The sequence below is a fragment of the Leptonychotes weddellii genome, chromosome 7 (assembly GCF_054177405.1).
Source record: "Leptonychotes weddellii isolate Sample4059 chromosome 7, ASM5417740v2, whole genome shotgun sequence".
Taxonomy (NCBI): Eukaryota; Metazoa; Chordata; class Mammalia; order Carnivora; family Phocidae; genus Leptonychotes; species Leptonychotes weddellii.
Genome location: NC_138375.1, coordinates 74,243,392 through 74,260,508, shown reverse-complemented (window position 1 = coordinate 74,260,508; position 17,117 = coordinate 74,243,392). Strand labels below are relative to the sequence as shown.

Here is a 17,117-nt window from a genome sequence, read left to right as displayed (position 1 = left end):
ATTAGCTCACTGTCGGTCTGTTTCTATTAAGTTCAAAATCGGACAAGGGTGGAGTACTCCTCATCATTGCATAGGTTTAAATTTGCAAGTAAAGCTGGGGGAAAAATAAATTTGCCAAGTTAGTCTTTTGGAGGAGTTTCCTTCCTCCTAGGTTCTTTCTAGAATTCAGATAGCGGCACTAGGTAAATGGCAGTATCAGAATACAACTTGGCAGGATAACTGAGTCAGTCCCAAAGACACATCCTTCAACTCATTGACATTTGAGGTGTCAGCAGTTATTAACAAAATCAGACAACAGTACTGGAATTCTATTTACTTAAGAATAGAGAGAATAGTAACCTCTGAGCTTCCTTTTTTGGGGGGGTGGGCTCTGAAAATGAGGATAGCGTCTACTGTAAAGAAGGATGTGAGGCGTAAACGAGGTAAAGTGTGAAGAGCCTAGCACCCAGTGGGCACTCTATCTATCCCTGCCCGTGCACGCTCGGCAATGATTGCCACCTCATCGGCACCGAAAGCTCCTCCGCTGAAGCAAGTGACAGTGCCAACATGCTCTGCAATGGCGGCTTTTATTTGGCTTTGTTAGAAGCTACTTGACTTGCGCAAAAGCTTATTCCTGCCTGCATACTTCCCAATGTTCACAACGTATTTACCACTGCTTATCATAAATCTGATTCTAGTGAGTTAATAAATCATTCCGAGCCTCGTCCTTAGATAGAGAAGCCTTCCAACCATATATAAATAGCACTTGTTCTGAGGCACTATGGGGTTGGCCTCCAGCAATTCAGAAATAAACAATGAAGCTGCTCATGACAATATAAATTTGCCTTCTCAGCAGTATATTTTCTCTCTAATCTCCTTCTTTGCACACGAAAAGTCTTCTGCTCCATCTGGCTTTTCTCTTGTGCCCAGAAACACATAACTCAGTCTGCAAAGATAGAACCTATAACCATATCTTTTTTTTCCACACCACCTGACTTTTTAGGCTAATTTCCAAACTTTTGTAGCCAGCAAATAATCTTTTTGTAAAGACTATTTGTACACTATTTCTTGATCTATTAAACAGAAAAATTAAGATTAGAACCTTAAAACCTGTATATACTGGTTTTTCCTATAAAATGTGCCACATAGTTTAGTATCAGGCAGTTACCTGATACTAAACTATGTGGCATATTTTCTCCATAGAGAAAGCAACCACCATAATTTTGTATGATCAAAGGGGAGGAAATGGCATTTAAAAAGGCAGGGTCTTCCTCCCCGCCTCGTGCTCTCTATCTCATTCTCTCTCTCAAATAAATAAATAAAAAAAAAAAAAATCTAAAAAAATAAAAAATAAAAAAAATAAAAAGGCAGGGTCTTAGAAACTCAAGTTACTTAAGCCATAAGGGAGTCAGATAATCAAACAATGTGCTTATTTTATATACTGTGGGTGCTCTTTCTGTATGAAGTATAACTATTTGGCACGTAGAAGGCACATGTAATTACACTTAACCATTCATAGATGCTGTTTTCCATTACAATATTCCTGAGTGTAGGTTTACTTTCTTTTTCAGAGTCTTAATACCTACAACTGATTAACTACTATTTTTTACAATGGAACCATCTTTGGAAAGGGGTTCTCCCTTAGGTTTGTAAGCACAAGAGGGGCCCCCGTTTAGTGGAAACCAGAGTTGCTGCTTCCCAGGTGCTGCACCAAGCAGTTTCAGTATTTTGCTCCAGCTCATTTTGGACCTAGAAAACCTTGGTGACCTTAGAATAACAGAATGCTGCCATTAGAAATCTAGCTCAAGGCCCGACTTTACATATTTACATAAAAATTAAAGGCCAAGACATAAGATTTATCCAGTCACATACCCATTAAATATTGAAACCCAGATTGAAACACACCACTTAGGTTTTGTGAGTATAATTTAATGCAGCTCTTTTAAAGAGAATGAGAGTGAAGTACCTGATCAACTCTATGGTGATTCTGTGCTGCAGGCAGCATGTTAAGTGAGAATACTTCAGATACTGTTACAGCAATAAACAGCCACATATTCTTAAGAGTCAAATACTTACGACATTTATATTTTCACAGTGACCATTTTTAATAACTCATCATCTTTATCTGATGACCCCTTTTTGGGGCAACAATTAAGATGATAATCCCCAATTTCAGTGATCTAGTGAAACCCAACTTCAAAGGAATGTGTATTCACTTTAACAATATACACAGTGAGCAATGCCCTCATTTTCTATGCTGCCATAACAAATTACCACAAACTTAGTGGCTTAAGAACAATGTAAATTTATTATCTTACAGCTCTGTATAAGTCAGATGTCCAACATGGGAGTTCAGCAGGTTACAGTCAAGGTGCCAGTGGGGCTACATTCCTTTCTGGGAACTCCACTGGAAAAAAAGTTGCCTTGCTTTTTCCAGTTTCTAGAGCCTGCCTTTATTCCATGGCTGGAACCATCTTCCTCCATCTTCAAAGTCAGCAATGTCGAACCTCTGACCTTCCACTGTCACTCTCAGAAAGGCTCTCCACATTTAAGGACTTCTGTGATTAAATTGGGTCCATTCAAATAATCCAGGATAATCTCTCCATGTCAAGGTCACATTTGCATAGCCCCTTAGCCAGATATTCACAAGTTCTGGTAATTAGGGCATGACAAGTTTGGGGAACCATTATTCCCCCTCCCATATAAGCAGAAATAGCAAGATAAACATTTTTTTAGTGCTCATCTTCTCTTCAGAAAAATTAATAATTTAAATATGTTTTTATAATAGGTACTATATACAAGGGAAGTATGTAGCCCAAATGAACTTTTGTACTGATTCAAATTCAGGAGAGATGATGACATGCAAATTATTTCAACACTCCGGTGAAGTACTATGAAACCCAACCCCTTTTCCAAGGGATACTCCAATTTTAATTATCCATCTCCTGGCATCATATCCCTTCACTAAAACAAATAGATATTTTCAATTCAATTAAACTGAAAATAAAAGAAAAAAGGATTTCAAATGTTTCATAACAGCTGTTTGTTAAAGAGATTCTATTCTTAAGTTCCCTCAAAACATTTTGAGGTCTAAAGATAATTTAGCATTTATTTTAAAAAAATTATAGTTGTATAGGATATTTTTTAGGTACATTAGAATTTAAAACCCTGCTATTCAAAAAGTTCCTATTTTAGTCAGCCCAAAAGAGGAAAAACCCATTACTACATAGCAAAGGGACAGCTAGACCCCTTGAGTGGATTTTCAGTGCAATAGATCTTTAAGTGACTCTATTTTCAAAACCAAAAATAAGGTATATACTCTAAATAAGGGAATTTTCTGACTTTTTACCTTCTTTGTATAAAAAGTCTTTAAAAATACATATATGGGAAGAAAATCCTGGACTTGTATCTGATACACAAATGTATCTTTCTAATGTAAAAAACAAAACAAAACCAAAAAACCTCTCCTGCAAATTGATGGTCAGTTTATAACCAGCATCTGAGTCTACATATGGGCGTCTGAGAAGCTTTCTATCCATTAGCAACTAAAGTGGAAAAAAGGAAGACCTGTAGAGAGACAGGGTCAACTATGCCAAAACAAAGTTCCACATTTTTTAAAGTGTGCAAAAACTGAAATAGATCTGCAAGTCCCTCTGACTCATACATAAAATATGCTTCATTTCTGTGTTCCTATAAAATGTCCCCAAAACAAGTATCAAGCTTTTCTATGAAGCAACCAAACATGTATCTTTTTATACTCATATATTATACATCAGTAAATATTTACCTAATGTTTCAGAGTAGTTTGGTTTTTTTTTTGTTTTTTTTTTAATGCTAGTTTAGGTAACCGTATCTTTTAAGTCCCTTAATGGAGAACCTGGGTATTTCTGTCCAATGCTGTTCTGTGTAGATTCCCAAATGAAAGGAAGTTTCATTTCAAACTGAAAAAAGGGCATAGCATTTTAAACTAAGGTGTGTTTTTTTTTTATCCTGACCAGAAATTAATGCAAGGGAAGTTTAGAAATATGATAAGTGATCCCAAGCAAGTAGATTGTGTTCTAAAAGTTTACTCATAAGCTGAAATATATGTTTCCCACAGAAAATGATTATCAGATGTCTAGCTGGACTATAAATATCTAATTAATTAATAAGAGCCAAAAGGTAGATAAAAATTAGCAAAAATGCACTATAATTCTCAAATAAGGAAATATCTAATATGAATGCTAAATATTGACACTTCTGGAAATAACTTTTAATGTAATTTCTCTAAACTTACATATAAAATGAAGGGAAATTTTGGCTACTTTTAAGTTCCTAGAATCTGATAACACTGATTCCATTTCAGGTTTTTCTTTGCTTTAAGTATAGTGTTTAGCACTATTTTCCTTTACTTACTAAGATTAAATGACAATGTTTAAAACATTTAGCAAAGGTCTGGCATTAAGTAACCTCTGTAAAACTCATACATTTATGATTGGAGCCTCACAGTAACTGGGCAGTAATCTTAAGAGAACAAAGAAAAGACAGGATGTGTGTACATCCACGCAAAAAGAATTACCTGAGATGGTATTAACTATTGTGTTTTCGAACCTTCCTTTCTAGAAAACCTGGGTCTGAGGTTCTCGGAGGCCAGAACTAGGCAACTTAGTCAAAAGGTCACTCCCTGGCTACAGGCCTGGAGCAAAGACTAACCAAGTCCATACTGCAGGAGAAAGTAACCTTGTGAAGCAAGTGACACCCCAGAAAGCAGATGGAAAACAAGAACTGACTCATAAGCATTGAAGAAAATAGATCCAGGCCATTCTGGGGTAAAGGCTAAAGTGCTTGCCGGAGGAAGGAGGAGGGCACGGGCACCAGAGAGGCCCAGGCAACCTTTTGCAGCTCATCTCTGGCTAAGTCTGTGGGCCAGGCTGTCAAAAGAACTGAATCAGCTGGACAGTTGTGAGGATACGGAAGAAATGGGCAGAGAATGGCAAGTGCTTGATTCTTTTAAAGAAAAAAGTAAAGGGAATAATCATCATTGGATTAATCCAGTAGTTCACCAACCTGAATGAACATTAGAATCTCTTAGGCATGCCTTCATCATGCAGAGTCCTAGGCCCTTATCCTTAAAGATTCTGATTGCATAGGTCTGAATGAGGATAATATTCAGCCAAATTTGGGAATTCACCAAATTATAGTTAGTTCAACAGATTAACCTTTGGAGCAAAATTTAATTACAGAATATTATAAATTTATATTATCTCACAAAATAACACCATAAAGCTGATTTAGAAAAACTGCATACATAAATTGTACAACCACACATTTTCATACAACAAATAGTATATGTAAATATCTGAAAATATTTTTTAAAGCCACAAATCCAAAGTAAGCAACATACAGTTGTTTCAGATATATAAAAGGTTTTCTGAAAAACTAAAATACGTAACGTGCTTTCAAGTTTTAAAATTTGAAACTTAGAAATTATATCTGATATTAATACTATAAAGAAAATAAGACACTGTTTTTTTCTTATTTCAGAAAGTTCAAGTCTTTTTGTCATAATTGAAGAAACTGCATGATCAATTAAACACTGTCGGCATTATTTTCCAAAATTTTCCATTAATTTTTTTAATGCAGCCATACACCTGGAGTGTTTTGAATTATACAAACATATCCATTAGCAGTCTAAACTCACCAACATTTACATTATACTTCTTCAACAGAATCTGAAATGAACCACTAGTAAAATAGGCTGTAAGATTATTTAGATGTTATGATGAGTTGGTCTGCTGAACTCCAGAGTTCATAGAAGAAATCACATCTTTCAATTTATTTTTTAAGAAGTAAAATTCTGCACTGTGCTAATCTGCTTTTGCATATTATTTGGAAAATGGCTATAAACGCTTTATTGTAAAGGGGTACAAAAAATATCTTATTATGCACAGTGCAAGATGGAGAAAAGAATGGTTTACAAATTATTGATGAACACCTAAGGGAATCATGTTTTTTCCTTTCATTATGGGCTTCTCAAAATCAAACATATTTTTCAAATTAAAGTTATATTACGAGTGTTTGAAAAATTAAATCCCTAGCTTAAGAACTTAAATGTCTTTAGATTTAAAATAGGAATGGATGATTATAACTATGTTTTTTTTTAATGTTGCTTTGGGGAACAGTCTTGATTCATTGATTCTTTCTAATAACTTTTTCTTTGCTTGCTTACTATAAAATAACATACTGTTACTGTGAGGACAATTTCTGATTCAATTCCAATGCTCTTGTATCTCCATGAGTTTTGGCATTGTTTACAAGCACCTAGGGGAAATCACATATAGGAACATTAGTATTTTGTTTATTAACAGTAACTATGTTTAAATTCATAGAAGCCAAGTATGCCAAAAGGCAGCAAGCAATATCAAACAACACAAGAAAAAGTGACTACATGCAATCTTTTCAGTCATGTTTGCTGAAATAAATGGTTTAGCCAAAGCCAACATCAAAGATAAGCACAATTTACTCAAATGCTCAATTAGTATAGATGCAACATTTTGACTGTTACCCTTTGTCAGCACTGTATAAAATTAAAGTGGTGGTTTTGTTTATAATACTGTCATCTCTAAACCCTTACCCGGAAGACCACTTTATACACAGAACTGTGCAAATGATACTCCTCTCCTTTATTTTTTTTTAAAGATTTTTATTTGTTTGAGAAAGAGAGGGAGCAAGGGAGAGAAAGAAAACACGAGCGAGGGGTCGGGGGGCGGGAAGGAGGCCGATTCTCTGCTGAGCAGGGAGCCAGATGTGGGGCTCCATCCCAGAACTCCAGGATCATGACCTGAGCTAAAGGCAGACACTTAACCGACTTAGCCACCCAGGTGCCCCAATACTTCTCTCCTTTAAAACCATAGCTTAGAATTGAGGTTCTAGATTCGAGGCTCTATCAAGAAGCTTTGCAAGGTTTTCACCAATTCCACAAACCATAACATTTCATTTCGGTTGCTCATTCGACTACTAAAACTTTTTGGTTGTTCATTTTCGAACCCTGTGAAGGTTCTGAGATTTTGCTCTACTTGCAAGCTAACAAGTTAGCCTGCACAGTTTCATGGATACTGCCAAAAGACACGGTTCTCCTGGGTCAGAGACAAAGGTCTTTAACACTCATGGTACAACAAACTGCATGAGGATCAAGACATTTACATTTATTCCCCTTGGCCCCTAAGACTCACACAGGTGACCCAGATGGAAGTATATAGATTCCCACATCCGTACTGGTTTGCATTACAAGAGAGGAACCCTGAGCCCAGGGACCTGAATCCTTTATAATAGGCCTACCCTTTACTCTGGAGGGAGACACGTCTGTCTCCCAAGGCTCACTATAAAAACATCCTTGAAAAGATAGTCTGGAACAAAGAGCAGTCAGGTCATCCGCTCACAGGATGCTTAGAAATGCAAGAAAAGCATGGAAAACTATCTCCAACATTCACACAAGTTCTATCTTTTTGGTTTGCAATATGTTAATTAGAATGCCTTTCTCCAAGCATTGTTTTTGTTAATATTTCTTTAATACTGTGTTTCACTGAAAGGCAAACAGTATTTCAAGTGCTTTAGATATTTAAAAAGCTTCTCATTAATATTCATTGTATTTTATAAATTATAAGCTCAAGTTATGAGAATCTTAAACCTATATGTGTTTTATATACTCTACCTTTTTAAAAAGAATTTTAGAGACACATACATATATGTTTATATATTTAGATACCAGAGCTATCCCATGAGGAGTAGAAACTGTCACATGCATCTCATAGAAAAGACAAGTAAAATAATATTTCCAAAGATAGTATCAAGATCCCATTAAATCCTGCTACTTCCAAACCTATCTATATATTTGCTTCCAGTGCAATGGTCATAAAAAATACCACAACCAGCACCTAGTACCTTTGTCTAACTTTCTTATTCTACATAGCACATCAGGAGAATGTACTTCCCACAGGTTAAATCAGTGGTTCTCAACGAGGGGCAATTACTGGTATCATTTGGCATGTCTAAAGACATTTTTGGTAGTCATAAGTTGGGTAGAGAGAAGAGGATAGTGCCATTGGCACCTAGTGTTTAGGGTGGCTAGGAATGCTGCTAGATATCCTACAATGCACAGGACAGTAACCCTCACCCCTCCTCCAACAAAGATCCAAAAGGAAATATTCTGAATAAAATCAAGGCCTTACGTCAATAAGCTCGTAGTCATTTTTGGCATGTAAGTGTCTCAATAGATACCAACGTGCAGTTGATACAATAGACTTGGGATACCCAGGCTGATACACCACTCTTTCCAAAAGTCGCCGCGTCTCTCTGAAAAAGATATTTAGTCCAAAGCATCTAAATTAACAGAAGATATCTCATATACTAGTCTCACACACGTTATCTTTCTCATTCTTTTGCCCACATGGTACTGATTCCTTCATGAATTTTTTTTCATAGAATAAAGGTAATAATAATGGCTAATATCTATTAAGTGTTTATTATGTGTTGGGTATGACACTAAGTATTTTACACATATGGTCACATTGAACATTCGCTACCTTGTAAGGTTAGCTTGCTATTACTATTCTCATTTTGCAAATAAGTAAATTAAGGCTCATTCCAAATTGAAGAGGGGAAAGGCTCCTATTTTACGAGCACTTCTGAGTGCTCTACCTCTAATCCTTTTTGAAAACAGACTGAAAACAAATCCATAAACAATACAAAAATAATCTACATCAGAGTCAAAGTGTATATCAGGCTTTTTAGTATATGCTTTAACAGACAAGTACAATATGTAAACCCATGTAATAAAAGGCTGATTTACAATTGTGTTCTAATTTTTCTTTCCTTATTTACTAACACCTATGACTCCAGAGACTTCCGTACTAACAGACACAACAAAAATTGTGGTAACTTCAGAAATGCTGAATAGGAGGATCTTATAAATAGTAATTGGTTCGAAGCAGAAACTAAAGAACTTGTCTTGAAGATGTATCTACATATGAATCACACAGTAAGCACACTGTTTTTTTCTTTGCGTGTATGTTGATTTGGACTGATTTTTGGTGGTGATAAAAATTATGGGAGGTGCTAACAGATTACAAGGAGGTAGAGGTTAAGGCCCTCTAAGTCACCCACACTGAGCTTCAGCAGAAAGAGTTCATTAGGAAGTACAAATTATAGCCTAAAACATTTCTGGGTGAAATTAGTCATACAAAAAAATGACCAAAAGTAAATAAATACTAAATGGTTCTGGAACTGCTGATTAGCCATAGCCTTAATTCTTCCTTCACTCCTATTTTGGGATGCTGATGTGATCTCTGCCACATATTTATATGTATTAAGCTCTATGTCTACAATATCTATCCCGTTGCAGAAATGTAATGCTCCTAAACCACTGTTTTACCTATAGTTGCTCTGTATTATGTGTAATATCCATTAAAGCTTCATCTTATTCTCAGAATTTTAAAATGTTCTTGCTTGTTTTTTCATCCATATGATCTTTAAGTAATTTTTTTCAAATTTATTTCTGACCCCATCCTCACCTTCCAATAAAAAGATCACTAAAATTTGTATATTGTAATCTCAGAAACTTTGAGTTTTTCTAGATATAAAAACCTCATTATTTATAAACATAATTCTGTCTTTTCAATATTCATTACTTTTTTTTCATAGCTTAGTACCTTGCATGAACTTAAGTCAATCTAGCCTTGAACTTCAGTATTTTTATTTTGTTTCTAGAATCTACATTACACTGTTGGTGTATCTGAAGACAGCAAAACTCCAAGCCCTTCTTCACTTGAAATGCTGTCATGCCCAATCTCTCATATTCTATATCTGTGTACCAAATTATTTTTTGTAAAACAAATATAAGACTTTGCTTTCTTCCTACTTGGTTACTTCGACAGCCTTTCCAAAGTAGTAACACCAAGTTTGTTACACTGACTCTAAATCTTTGTTTCCTTGAGGGACTGAAAGTGAAGAAACATTTCCAAGAAAAAAAGGGAACAAGAATTCTTCATACCTTGCCCCCATTTTGCGGTTGAATTGTAACAAAGCTTGTAAAAAGACAGCCAATGGACAAAAGCAAAGTTTCAAGGCCTCAGTTGTAGCTTCTTGAACCAAAGATGACCAGTGATCATTGGAAATATTAGCCTGTAAAAATATAAGACATATATTAAATCGAGACTTTCAACATGTTTATCTTAAAAGAATGAAATTCAACACTCATTTATTAAGTGCCTACTTGTCCAAGTCACCATGTACATGCTACAGGGGCCATGATTCTACAAAATGATTACAATCTGATTCCTGCCCTTAAAGAGCTACAGAACAGGGCAGACTGGAAAAAAGGAAGGTTTCAAAGAGGAATATTACTTAAAAAACACTAAAATATTTCTTAAAAGAAAATGCATTATTCTACTATATAGGTGAATAAAATCTATCAGTCACTAAGCCTCTGGGATCTAACAAATATAAAAAACTCAATTTAACATGACTCTTTAATTGGTAGTGATAAAGTCCCACATTTCAAAAATTATCTAAGGAGAAAGAGAAGACTGAAATTAAATATTTTAATAAAATCCCAAAATAGAAAAAAGGTACAAAGCAGATCACAGATAAATGAAACTCATCAATACTGAGAACTTTTTAAAGAATTTCACTTTATAAGGAAAATGTTAAGGTATCTACACATCACTTATGTTGCAAACTTTAGTTTTTTACAATATGTACTGACTCAGAAATAACAGATAAGTGTGTTCTAAAGAACAGTAACGTGAAGATAAAACGGTGAACAGTCTGCTGAATTATGTTAGAAGAAAAAATGCACTTAAAATCTTTCATTAAAAACCTCAAACGTTTGGGCGCCTGGGTGGCTCAGTTGGTTAAGCGACTGCCTTCGGCTCAGGTCATGATCCTGGAGTCCCGGGATCGAGTCCCGCATCGGGCTCCCTGCTCAGCAGGGAGTCTGCTTCTCCCTCTGACCCTCCTCCCTCTCATGTTCTCTGTCTCTCATTCTCTCTCTCGCAAATAAATAAAATCTTAAAAACAAAAAACAAAAAACTTCAAATGTTCATTAAAAACTAAGATTTCATATTTACAGGTATCTAGAGTACACATTTTAATAAAGTCAATAGGATGAGTCCATTTCAAACACTAAATTATAAAAAAAATGTTAGAGCAATAAACTGAGTGCAGTACAGGCAATACATTATTATGCATGTAATCAAGAAAAAGGAAGCTATAAAGATAATAAATTTGAAAATAAATTGTAAAGCATCTTCTATAAAGATGGAAGCAATGAGACCTTGGGTACATTTGACAAAGAAAATAAGGCAAAGCCCAAAAGTAATAAGACTATTCCTAATACATTTTTATTTTTTATATTATTATTTTTTTTAAAGATTTAATTAATTAATTTATTTCAGAGTGGGGGTGGGTGGGAGCAGAGGGAGAGGGAGGGGAAAAGAATGTTAAGCAGACTGCGCTAAGCATGGAGCCCGACACAGGGCTCCATCTCATGATACTGAGATCATGACTCTGACACTCAACCAACTGAGTCACCCAGGTGCCTCATTCCTAATAATATTTTTAAAAACCAAGAACACAAAGCTCTCACTGGTTGCTTTTATAATATAGTCTCATATAAAATATTCTATAAAGTTAGCTCAAAGATTACTATATAAGGAAAAAGTTTCTATATGTACTTGGTATATTAAACAACAGAATGCACATTTTTGTCTCCCATTGTGTCTTTAAAATTTGTTATATGAGGAAGCACTTTATCTCTGTCCCTGGGTGTATATTACAGTAGGCTCTGTGATTCTGATACCTACTTTTCTTAGAGTCATCACAAACAATCTTAATTAGAATATCTTCTTCCTTTCAATACTTCAACCTTCATTCAAAGGTAGTATTTGCACCCTGTCCCACTACAGTTCCCAGACAGGGTATGGTTACAGATAGCAGCAGATGGCTTGCTCCTCATCCCAACATTTACCTTTTCTTGCCAACTGTAGTTTCAGACAGCTACTGAAATGCCGGAAGTCTGTATTTGATTGGTGCTACTGTACGATGATGTCTTGCTCTCTAGGCCTGATAGGTATTTCAATCTCTTTTTCTCATCCAGGCTTTCCTGGCTTTATCAGAGACTCCCAATTTCATGGGTAGTCTCTTATCTGCAGGACCAGCTATGTAATCTGTGGAGCCCAAAGCAAAATAAAAATGCATGGCCCTTTGTTCAAAAATAATTAAGAATTTCAAGATGGTGACTGGAGAGCATTAGACCAAGTGTGGAGCCCTGGGCAACTGCATAGAATACATGCCTGTGAAGCAGTCCTGTTCATCTGCAGCTCCACTAACCTGGACAAATATACTCTATTTCACTTACTCTCCACATCCTCTAAACAATCTGGAAACCTCTAGTTGCCTTTCTGCCGAGATCCCATCACTCCTCTAGGAGGCCCTACTGGATAGGATCTAAGATAACTCCTATGCCAACTCATTTTCACACTGGCACCACTCACTCATTCCAACAAACTCCAGGAGTGCTGCCAAACCCAAGTCACAGCAACTCTCCTTCACTCACTCCATGTTGTACCCAAGCATATACTCCTATCCACCTTTGGGATTCACCTACTGCAGACCACTCTCTGCCAGAGCATGTGCTCATTTTCCAAAACACTCTCTTTTCCTCTGTCCTAACACAGCAGGTAGAGAGCCACAAGCTCCTGAGGTTATGTCAGATACCTGTCCATATGCCTCCAGGACCTCAGAGGCCACACATCAAAACCTCCCTTTCTGAGAGAATTCAGATAGATTCTTTTATTATTATTATTTTTTAAATTAATTAGTTAATTAATTTATTTATTCACTCTTCAGCTGTTTATCCCATAATCAGTTACCTTGGAGGATGAAACCCAATTGTGTACAGACTGAAAGCAAAAAATACACACTTTCTCCCTTCCTCACCTTTGTGGGCATCTGTGGGTGGAAATGTGCCATAGAGATGGGGGGAAAACACAATAGCTCTCCCCCAAAAAATTTCTTCATAATCCTTCTCCAACTTCTAATCCTTTTATAGCTTCCTTATAGGTTAGGCTTCTACTCACTTTGGAAGTCTGTACCTTGATCTTATATCTCATTTTGGAATCTGTTATCTCTGAAATCTAGTATGTATGTATGTATGTATGTATGTATGTATTTATTTATTTTTATTTTATTTTTTTTTAAAGATTTTATTTATTTATTTGAGAGAGAGAGAGAATGAGAGAGAGCAAGCACATGAGAGGGGGGAGGGTCAGAGGGAGAAGCAGACTCCCTGCCAAGCAGGGAGCCCGATGCGGGACTCGATCCAGGGACTCCAGGATCATGACCTGAGCCGAAGGCAGTCGCTTAACCAACTGAGCCACCCAGGAGCCCTGAAATCTAGTATTTAATATCTTAGCTGAACCTCTCAGTTTAATATCCTATTCATATATTATAACACATACAGGAGCCTCTCATAAAAGTGTAATTTTACAATCCTCATCCTCTGTACACTGCCAGGTGTTTACCATAGAAACATGCATCTCATATTCTTTTACAACAACTGCTGGGTGTCAAATATTACAGTAAGAATAATTAGACTCGAGCAGTGTTTTAAAGTTTACAAAGGCATTTGTAAATGTTATTTCATTTGATATTTAACCCTATAAGAAGGCAAAGTAGTATTATTATCTCTACTCTTACAAGGAAAAAGAAACGCTCTAAACAGCTGAAGTTTTCACAGGTAGTAAATGGTATAACCAGAACCAAAGCCATTAGAGAAAATAATTTTTGTGGCTGTAGTGGGCGGTGGGAGAAGATGGGGTATATATGGGTATTACTAAACTGCAAGCTAATTTCCTCAACTGTAAAATAGGATTACTGTCAATATGAAATAAGTTAGTATGTATCACACACACATACACTCAAATAGAATATCATATACACTGTTCGGCAGTTTGCCCCCCAAAGCACACAATTTAAACATTTATCTTAAAGAATTTTCCATACTAGTACCAAAGACTTCTAGATTAATATACCTAACTTTGTATCAAAAAACAGATGTCAAATCAAAAATTACTAGAAGTCCTTCTTACAGAATGTCAAATTTAACTGAGAATGACTGAAATGTTAAATTACTGGCACCTTTGTCACAGATGAGTACCTGGGTTAATTCTAATTTATCAACAGGAAACAAGTATGTATATTCTGCCATAATTCAACTTCAAATTGCAATCTTTGTTTTGTTTTTTTCTTCCCCAAACAATGACAATGTTCTGCTGGAATCTATGGATTTACATGACTCTTATTTCCACCAAAAGCCCAAATACAAAGTCTATGAGGAGGCCACACGAGAAGGTGATGAAACAACAGGAACTCAACAGAAAGCACTACCATCTTAAAGAAAAATAAAAGAATCAGTTTTCCATGAACATAATTATAATATGATCTTACCATGCAGGCCTTTAAAGCAAGCAGAGCTAGTCTCAAGAGACTCGACAGCTTCCCACTCCAACTGCCCTGTTGGGATGCTACTTGTAGACTCTTTCTATAACACATCTCTGCAGCACCCATCATTCCTTGGGACTGATATATGTGTGCCAGCCACTGAGGAACAGAAAGAGAACAGAACCAAAAAAATCTTAATTTAGTACATAGTCTGGTACTCTATTTCCAATAAACTCAATACACTTTGATGAAGTTAAATTTTTAATTTAATTTTTGTAAGTTTTGTGCCTCCAAAAATCCAAAATTCACAGGTTAAGAAAGGAGTAGACATCTTGCCCACTCTATCAGCAATAGCTTACTAGCCACACCACTTGAAACTGTTAAAGAGTCTTCCATGATGGCAAGTCAGGAACAAAATCAAAATGGAATGTAAAAACAGATATATCATGTAAATACTGATCAAAAAGAAGTTTGTATAGCTGTATCAACCTCCAACAAAGTATATTTTAAGACAAGAAATATTAAGAGATAAAGGGGTCTGTTTCATAATGAATAAGAATCAATTAATTGGAAGAGATAACACTCCTACATTTGTATTCACCTAATAAAGACACAGAATTTATGAAGCAAAAGTTGACAGAAATGAAAGGAAAAAAAAACACTGAAATGCAGAATCAAAGTTGGAGATTTTAATACACCTATCTCAGCAACAGTAAAAGAAACAGACAAAAAATTCAGTAAGGATATAGAAGATTTAAACATAATCAGCTTGACTTAAATGATATATTTGGAAGACTATACTCAGCAACTGCAGAATACACATTCAGTGAAAATGTGTATTTTCTAAATCTGACCATATGCTGGGTCACATTTCAAAGAACTGAAATTATACAGTCTACTCTGATTAAGTGAAATTAAACTAAAAATCAGTAAGAGATAACTGAAAAAAAAAAATCATCCTCTCCCATATTAGAAATTTTACAACATGCTTCAGAAAAAAACATGGATCAGGGTGCCTGGGTGGCTCAGTTGGTTAAGTGTCCAACTCCTGATTTCAGCTCAGATCATGATCTCAGGGTTGTGCTAAAGATTCTCTCTCTCCCTCCCTCTCCCTCTCCCTGCATTCCATTCGCTCTCACTCGTGCACACACTCTCTCTCTTAAAAAAACAACAACAACAAAAAACACCCCTCCCCCCAAAATGAAAAAAAAAACAAACAGAAAAGACCTACATGGATCAAAGAAATCCCAACGGAAATCAGAAAACATTTTCAAATGAATGATAATGAAAGCACTACATAAAATCTTGGGGGATGCATATACTGGAGAAAGACGGAAAATCTATGCTATAAGTTTCTATCTCAAGAAGCTAGGGGAAAAAAAAAATCTAAATCCAAAGAAAGCAAAAATAACATAGAAAAGAAGTCAATAACATGTAAAGAAAGTATAATGAAAAACAAAACAAAAAGTTGGTTCTTTGAAAAATTAATAAAACTGCTTATTATCAAGAAAACAATTTAGAAAACACAAATTACCAATATAAGAATGAAAAAGGAAAAAGCATTACAGATTTTCCAAACATTACAAAGAAGGTATCATGAACAACTCTATGCCGATAAATCTGAAATTGAGATGTGCTGGACAAATTCCCTGTAGTTCAACAATGCTAAAGAAAGAGGAAATCTTAAAAAAAACCTTTCCCATAAAGAAAATTCTTGGCCCAAATAGCTTCAATGGTGAATTCTTCTAAACATTAAAGAAATAAATGTCACTCTCACACAAACTCTTTAAGAAAATAAAGAAAAGGAGAATTAATAACATAGATAATAAAACCTAACACAGACCTTATGAGAATGAAAAATTACAAGCCTTTCTCTCTCATGAATATAGGTATTAAAAATTCTTTCAACAGTCATTAGCCAAGTGACTCCAGCAATATATATAAAAGGAATAATACATCATAACCAAGTAGGATTTCTTCTAAGAATGCAAGGTTAGTGTAGCATTTGAAAATCAATGCAGTACACTTCATTAACAGAATAATTAAAAAAGAGCCATTCTAATAGATGTCCCCCCAAAAGATCTGTTAAAACTCAACATCCATTCATGATAGAAAACAAATCTCTTTTACCAATTTAGAATAGAAGAAAACTTCCTTAATCTGATAAATATATATCAGGTAAAACCTATAGCAAAAATCATATTAATTATAAATAGTAAATGCTTTCTACGTTAGGTTGAGAATAAGAACGTTCACTTGTCTAACCACCACTTCTATTTAACACTGTATTCAAGGTTCTAAATAGTGCAATATGGCAAAAAAAAAAAAAATCAATACACAAATATTGGAAAGAAAAAGTAAAACTTTATTATTCACAAATGAAATAACTGTGTATACAGAAAACCTAAAATCATTTCAAAAAAAATAAGTGAATTCAGCAAGGTTGTTGCGGGTCAACATATAAATATCAACTGCATTTCTAAGCATTTGGAGCAAGCATACAAGAAAAAAATACCATTTGTAATCAAACAAAAAATATCAACTAACTACTAATAAATTTAACATAAAAATGTAAAAGACCTCTACAATGAAAACTGTAAAACACCACTGAGAGAAATTTAGAACCCAAATAATTTGAGGAAAATACCACATTTGTGGAT

At 35.2% G+C, this 17,117-nt stretch overlaps 1 protein-coding gene across 6 annotated transcripts in view; it reads right to left on the bottom strand.

Moving 5' to 3' along the window:
• Window positions 1-2,268: 2,268 nt before the first annotated feature.
• The window catches only part of SKIC3 (SKI3 subunit of superkiller complex), a 156,554-nt gene continuing 141,705 nt past the window's right edge, over window positions 2,269-17,117 (bottom strand). For all 6 annotated transcript variants that reach the window (XM_081826536.1, XM_081826537.1, XM_031035077.2 and 3 more), the window contains 4 exons: window positions 14,464-14,616; window positions 10,007-10,137; window positions 8,187-8,310; window positions 2,269-6,279 (listed from right to left, as the gene is read on the bottom strand). In XM_081826536.1, the coding sequence (XP_081682662.1) occupies window positions 6,205-6,279; window positions 8,187-8,310; window positions 10,007-10,137; window positions 14,464-14,616 (483 nt within the window). In that variant the 3' untranslated portion in view covers window positions 2,269-6,204. The remainder of the gene's footprint in view (window positions 6,280-8,186; window positions 8,311-10,006; window positions 10,138-14,463; window positions 14,617-17,117) is intronic.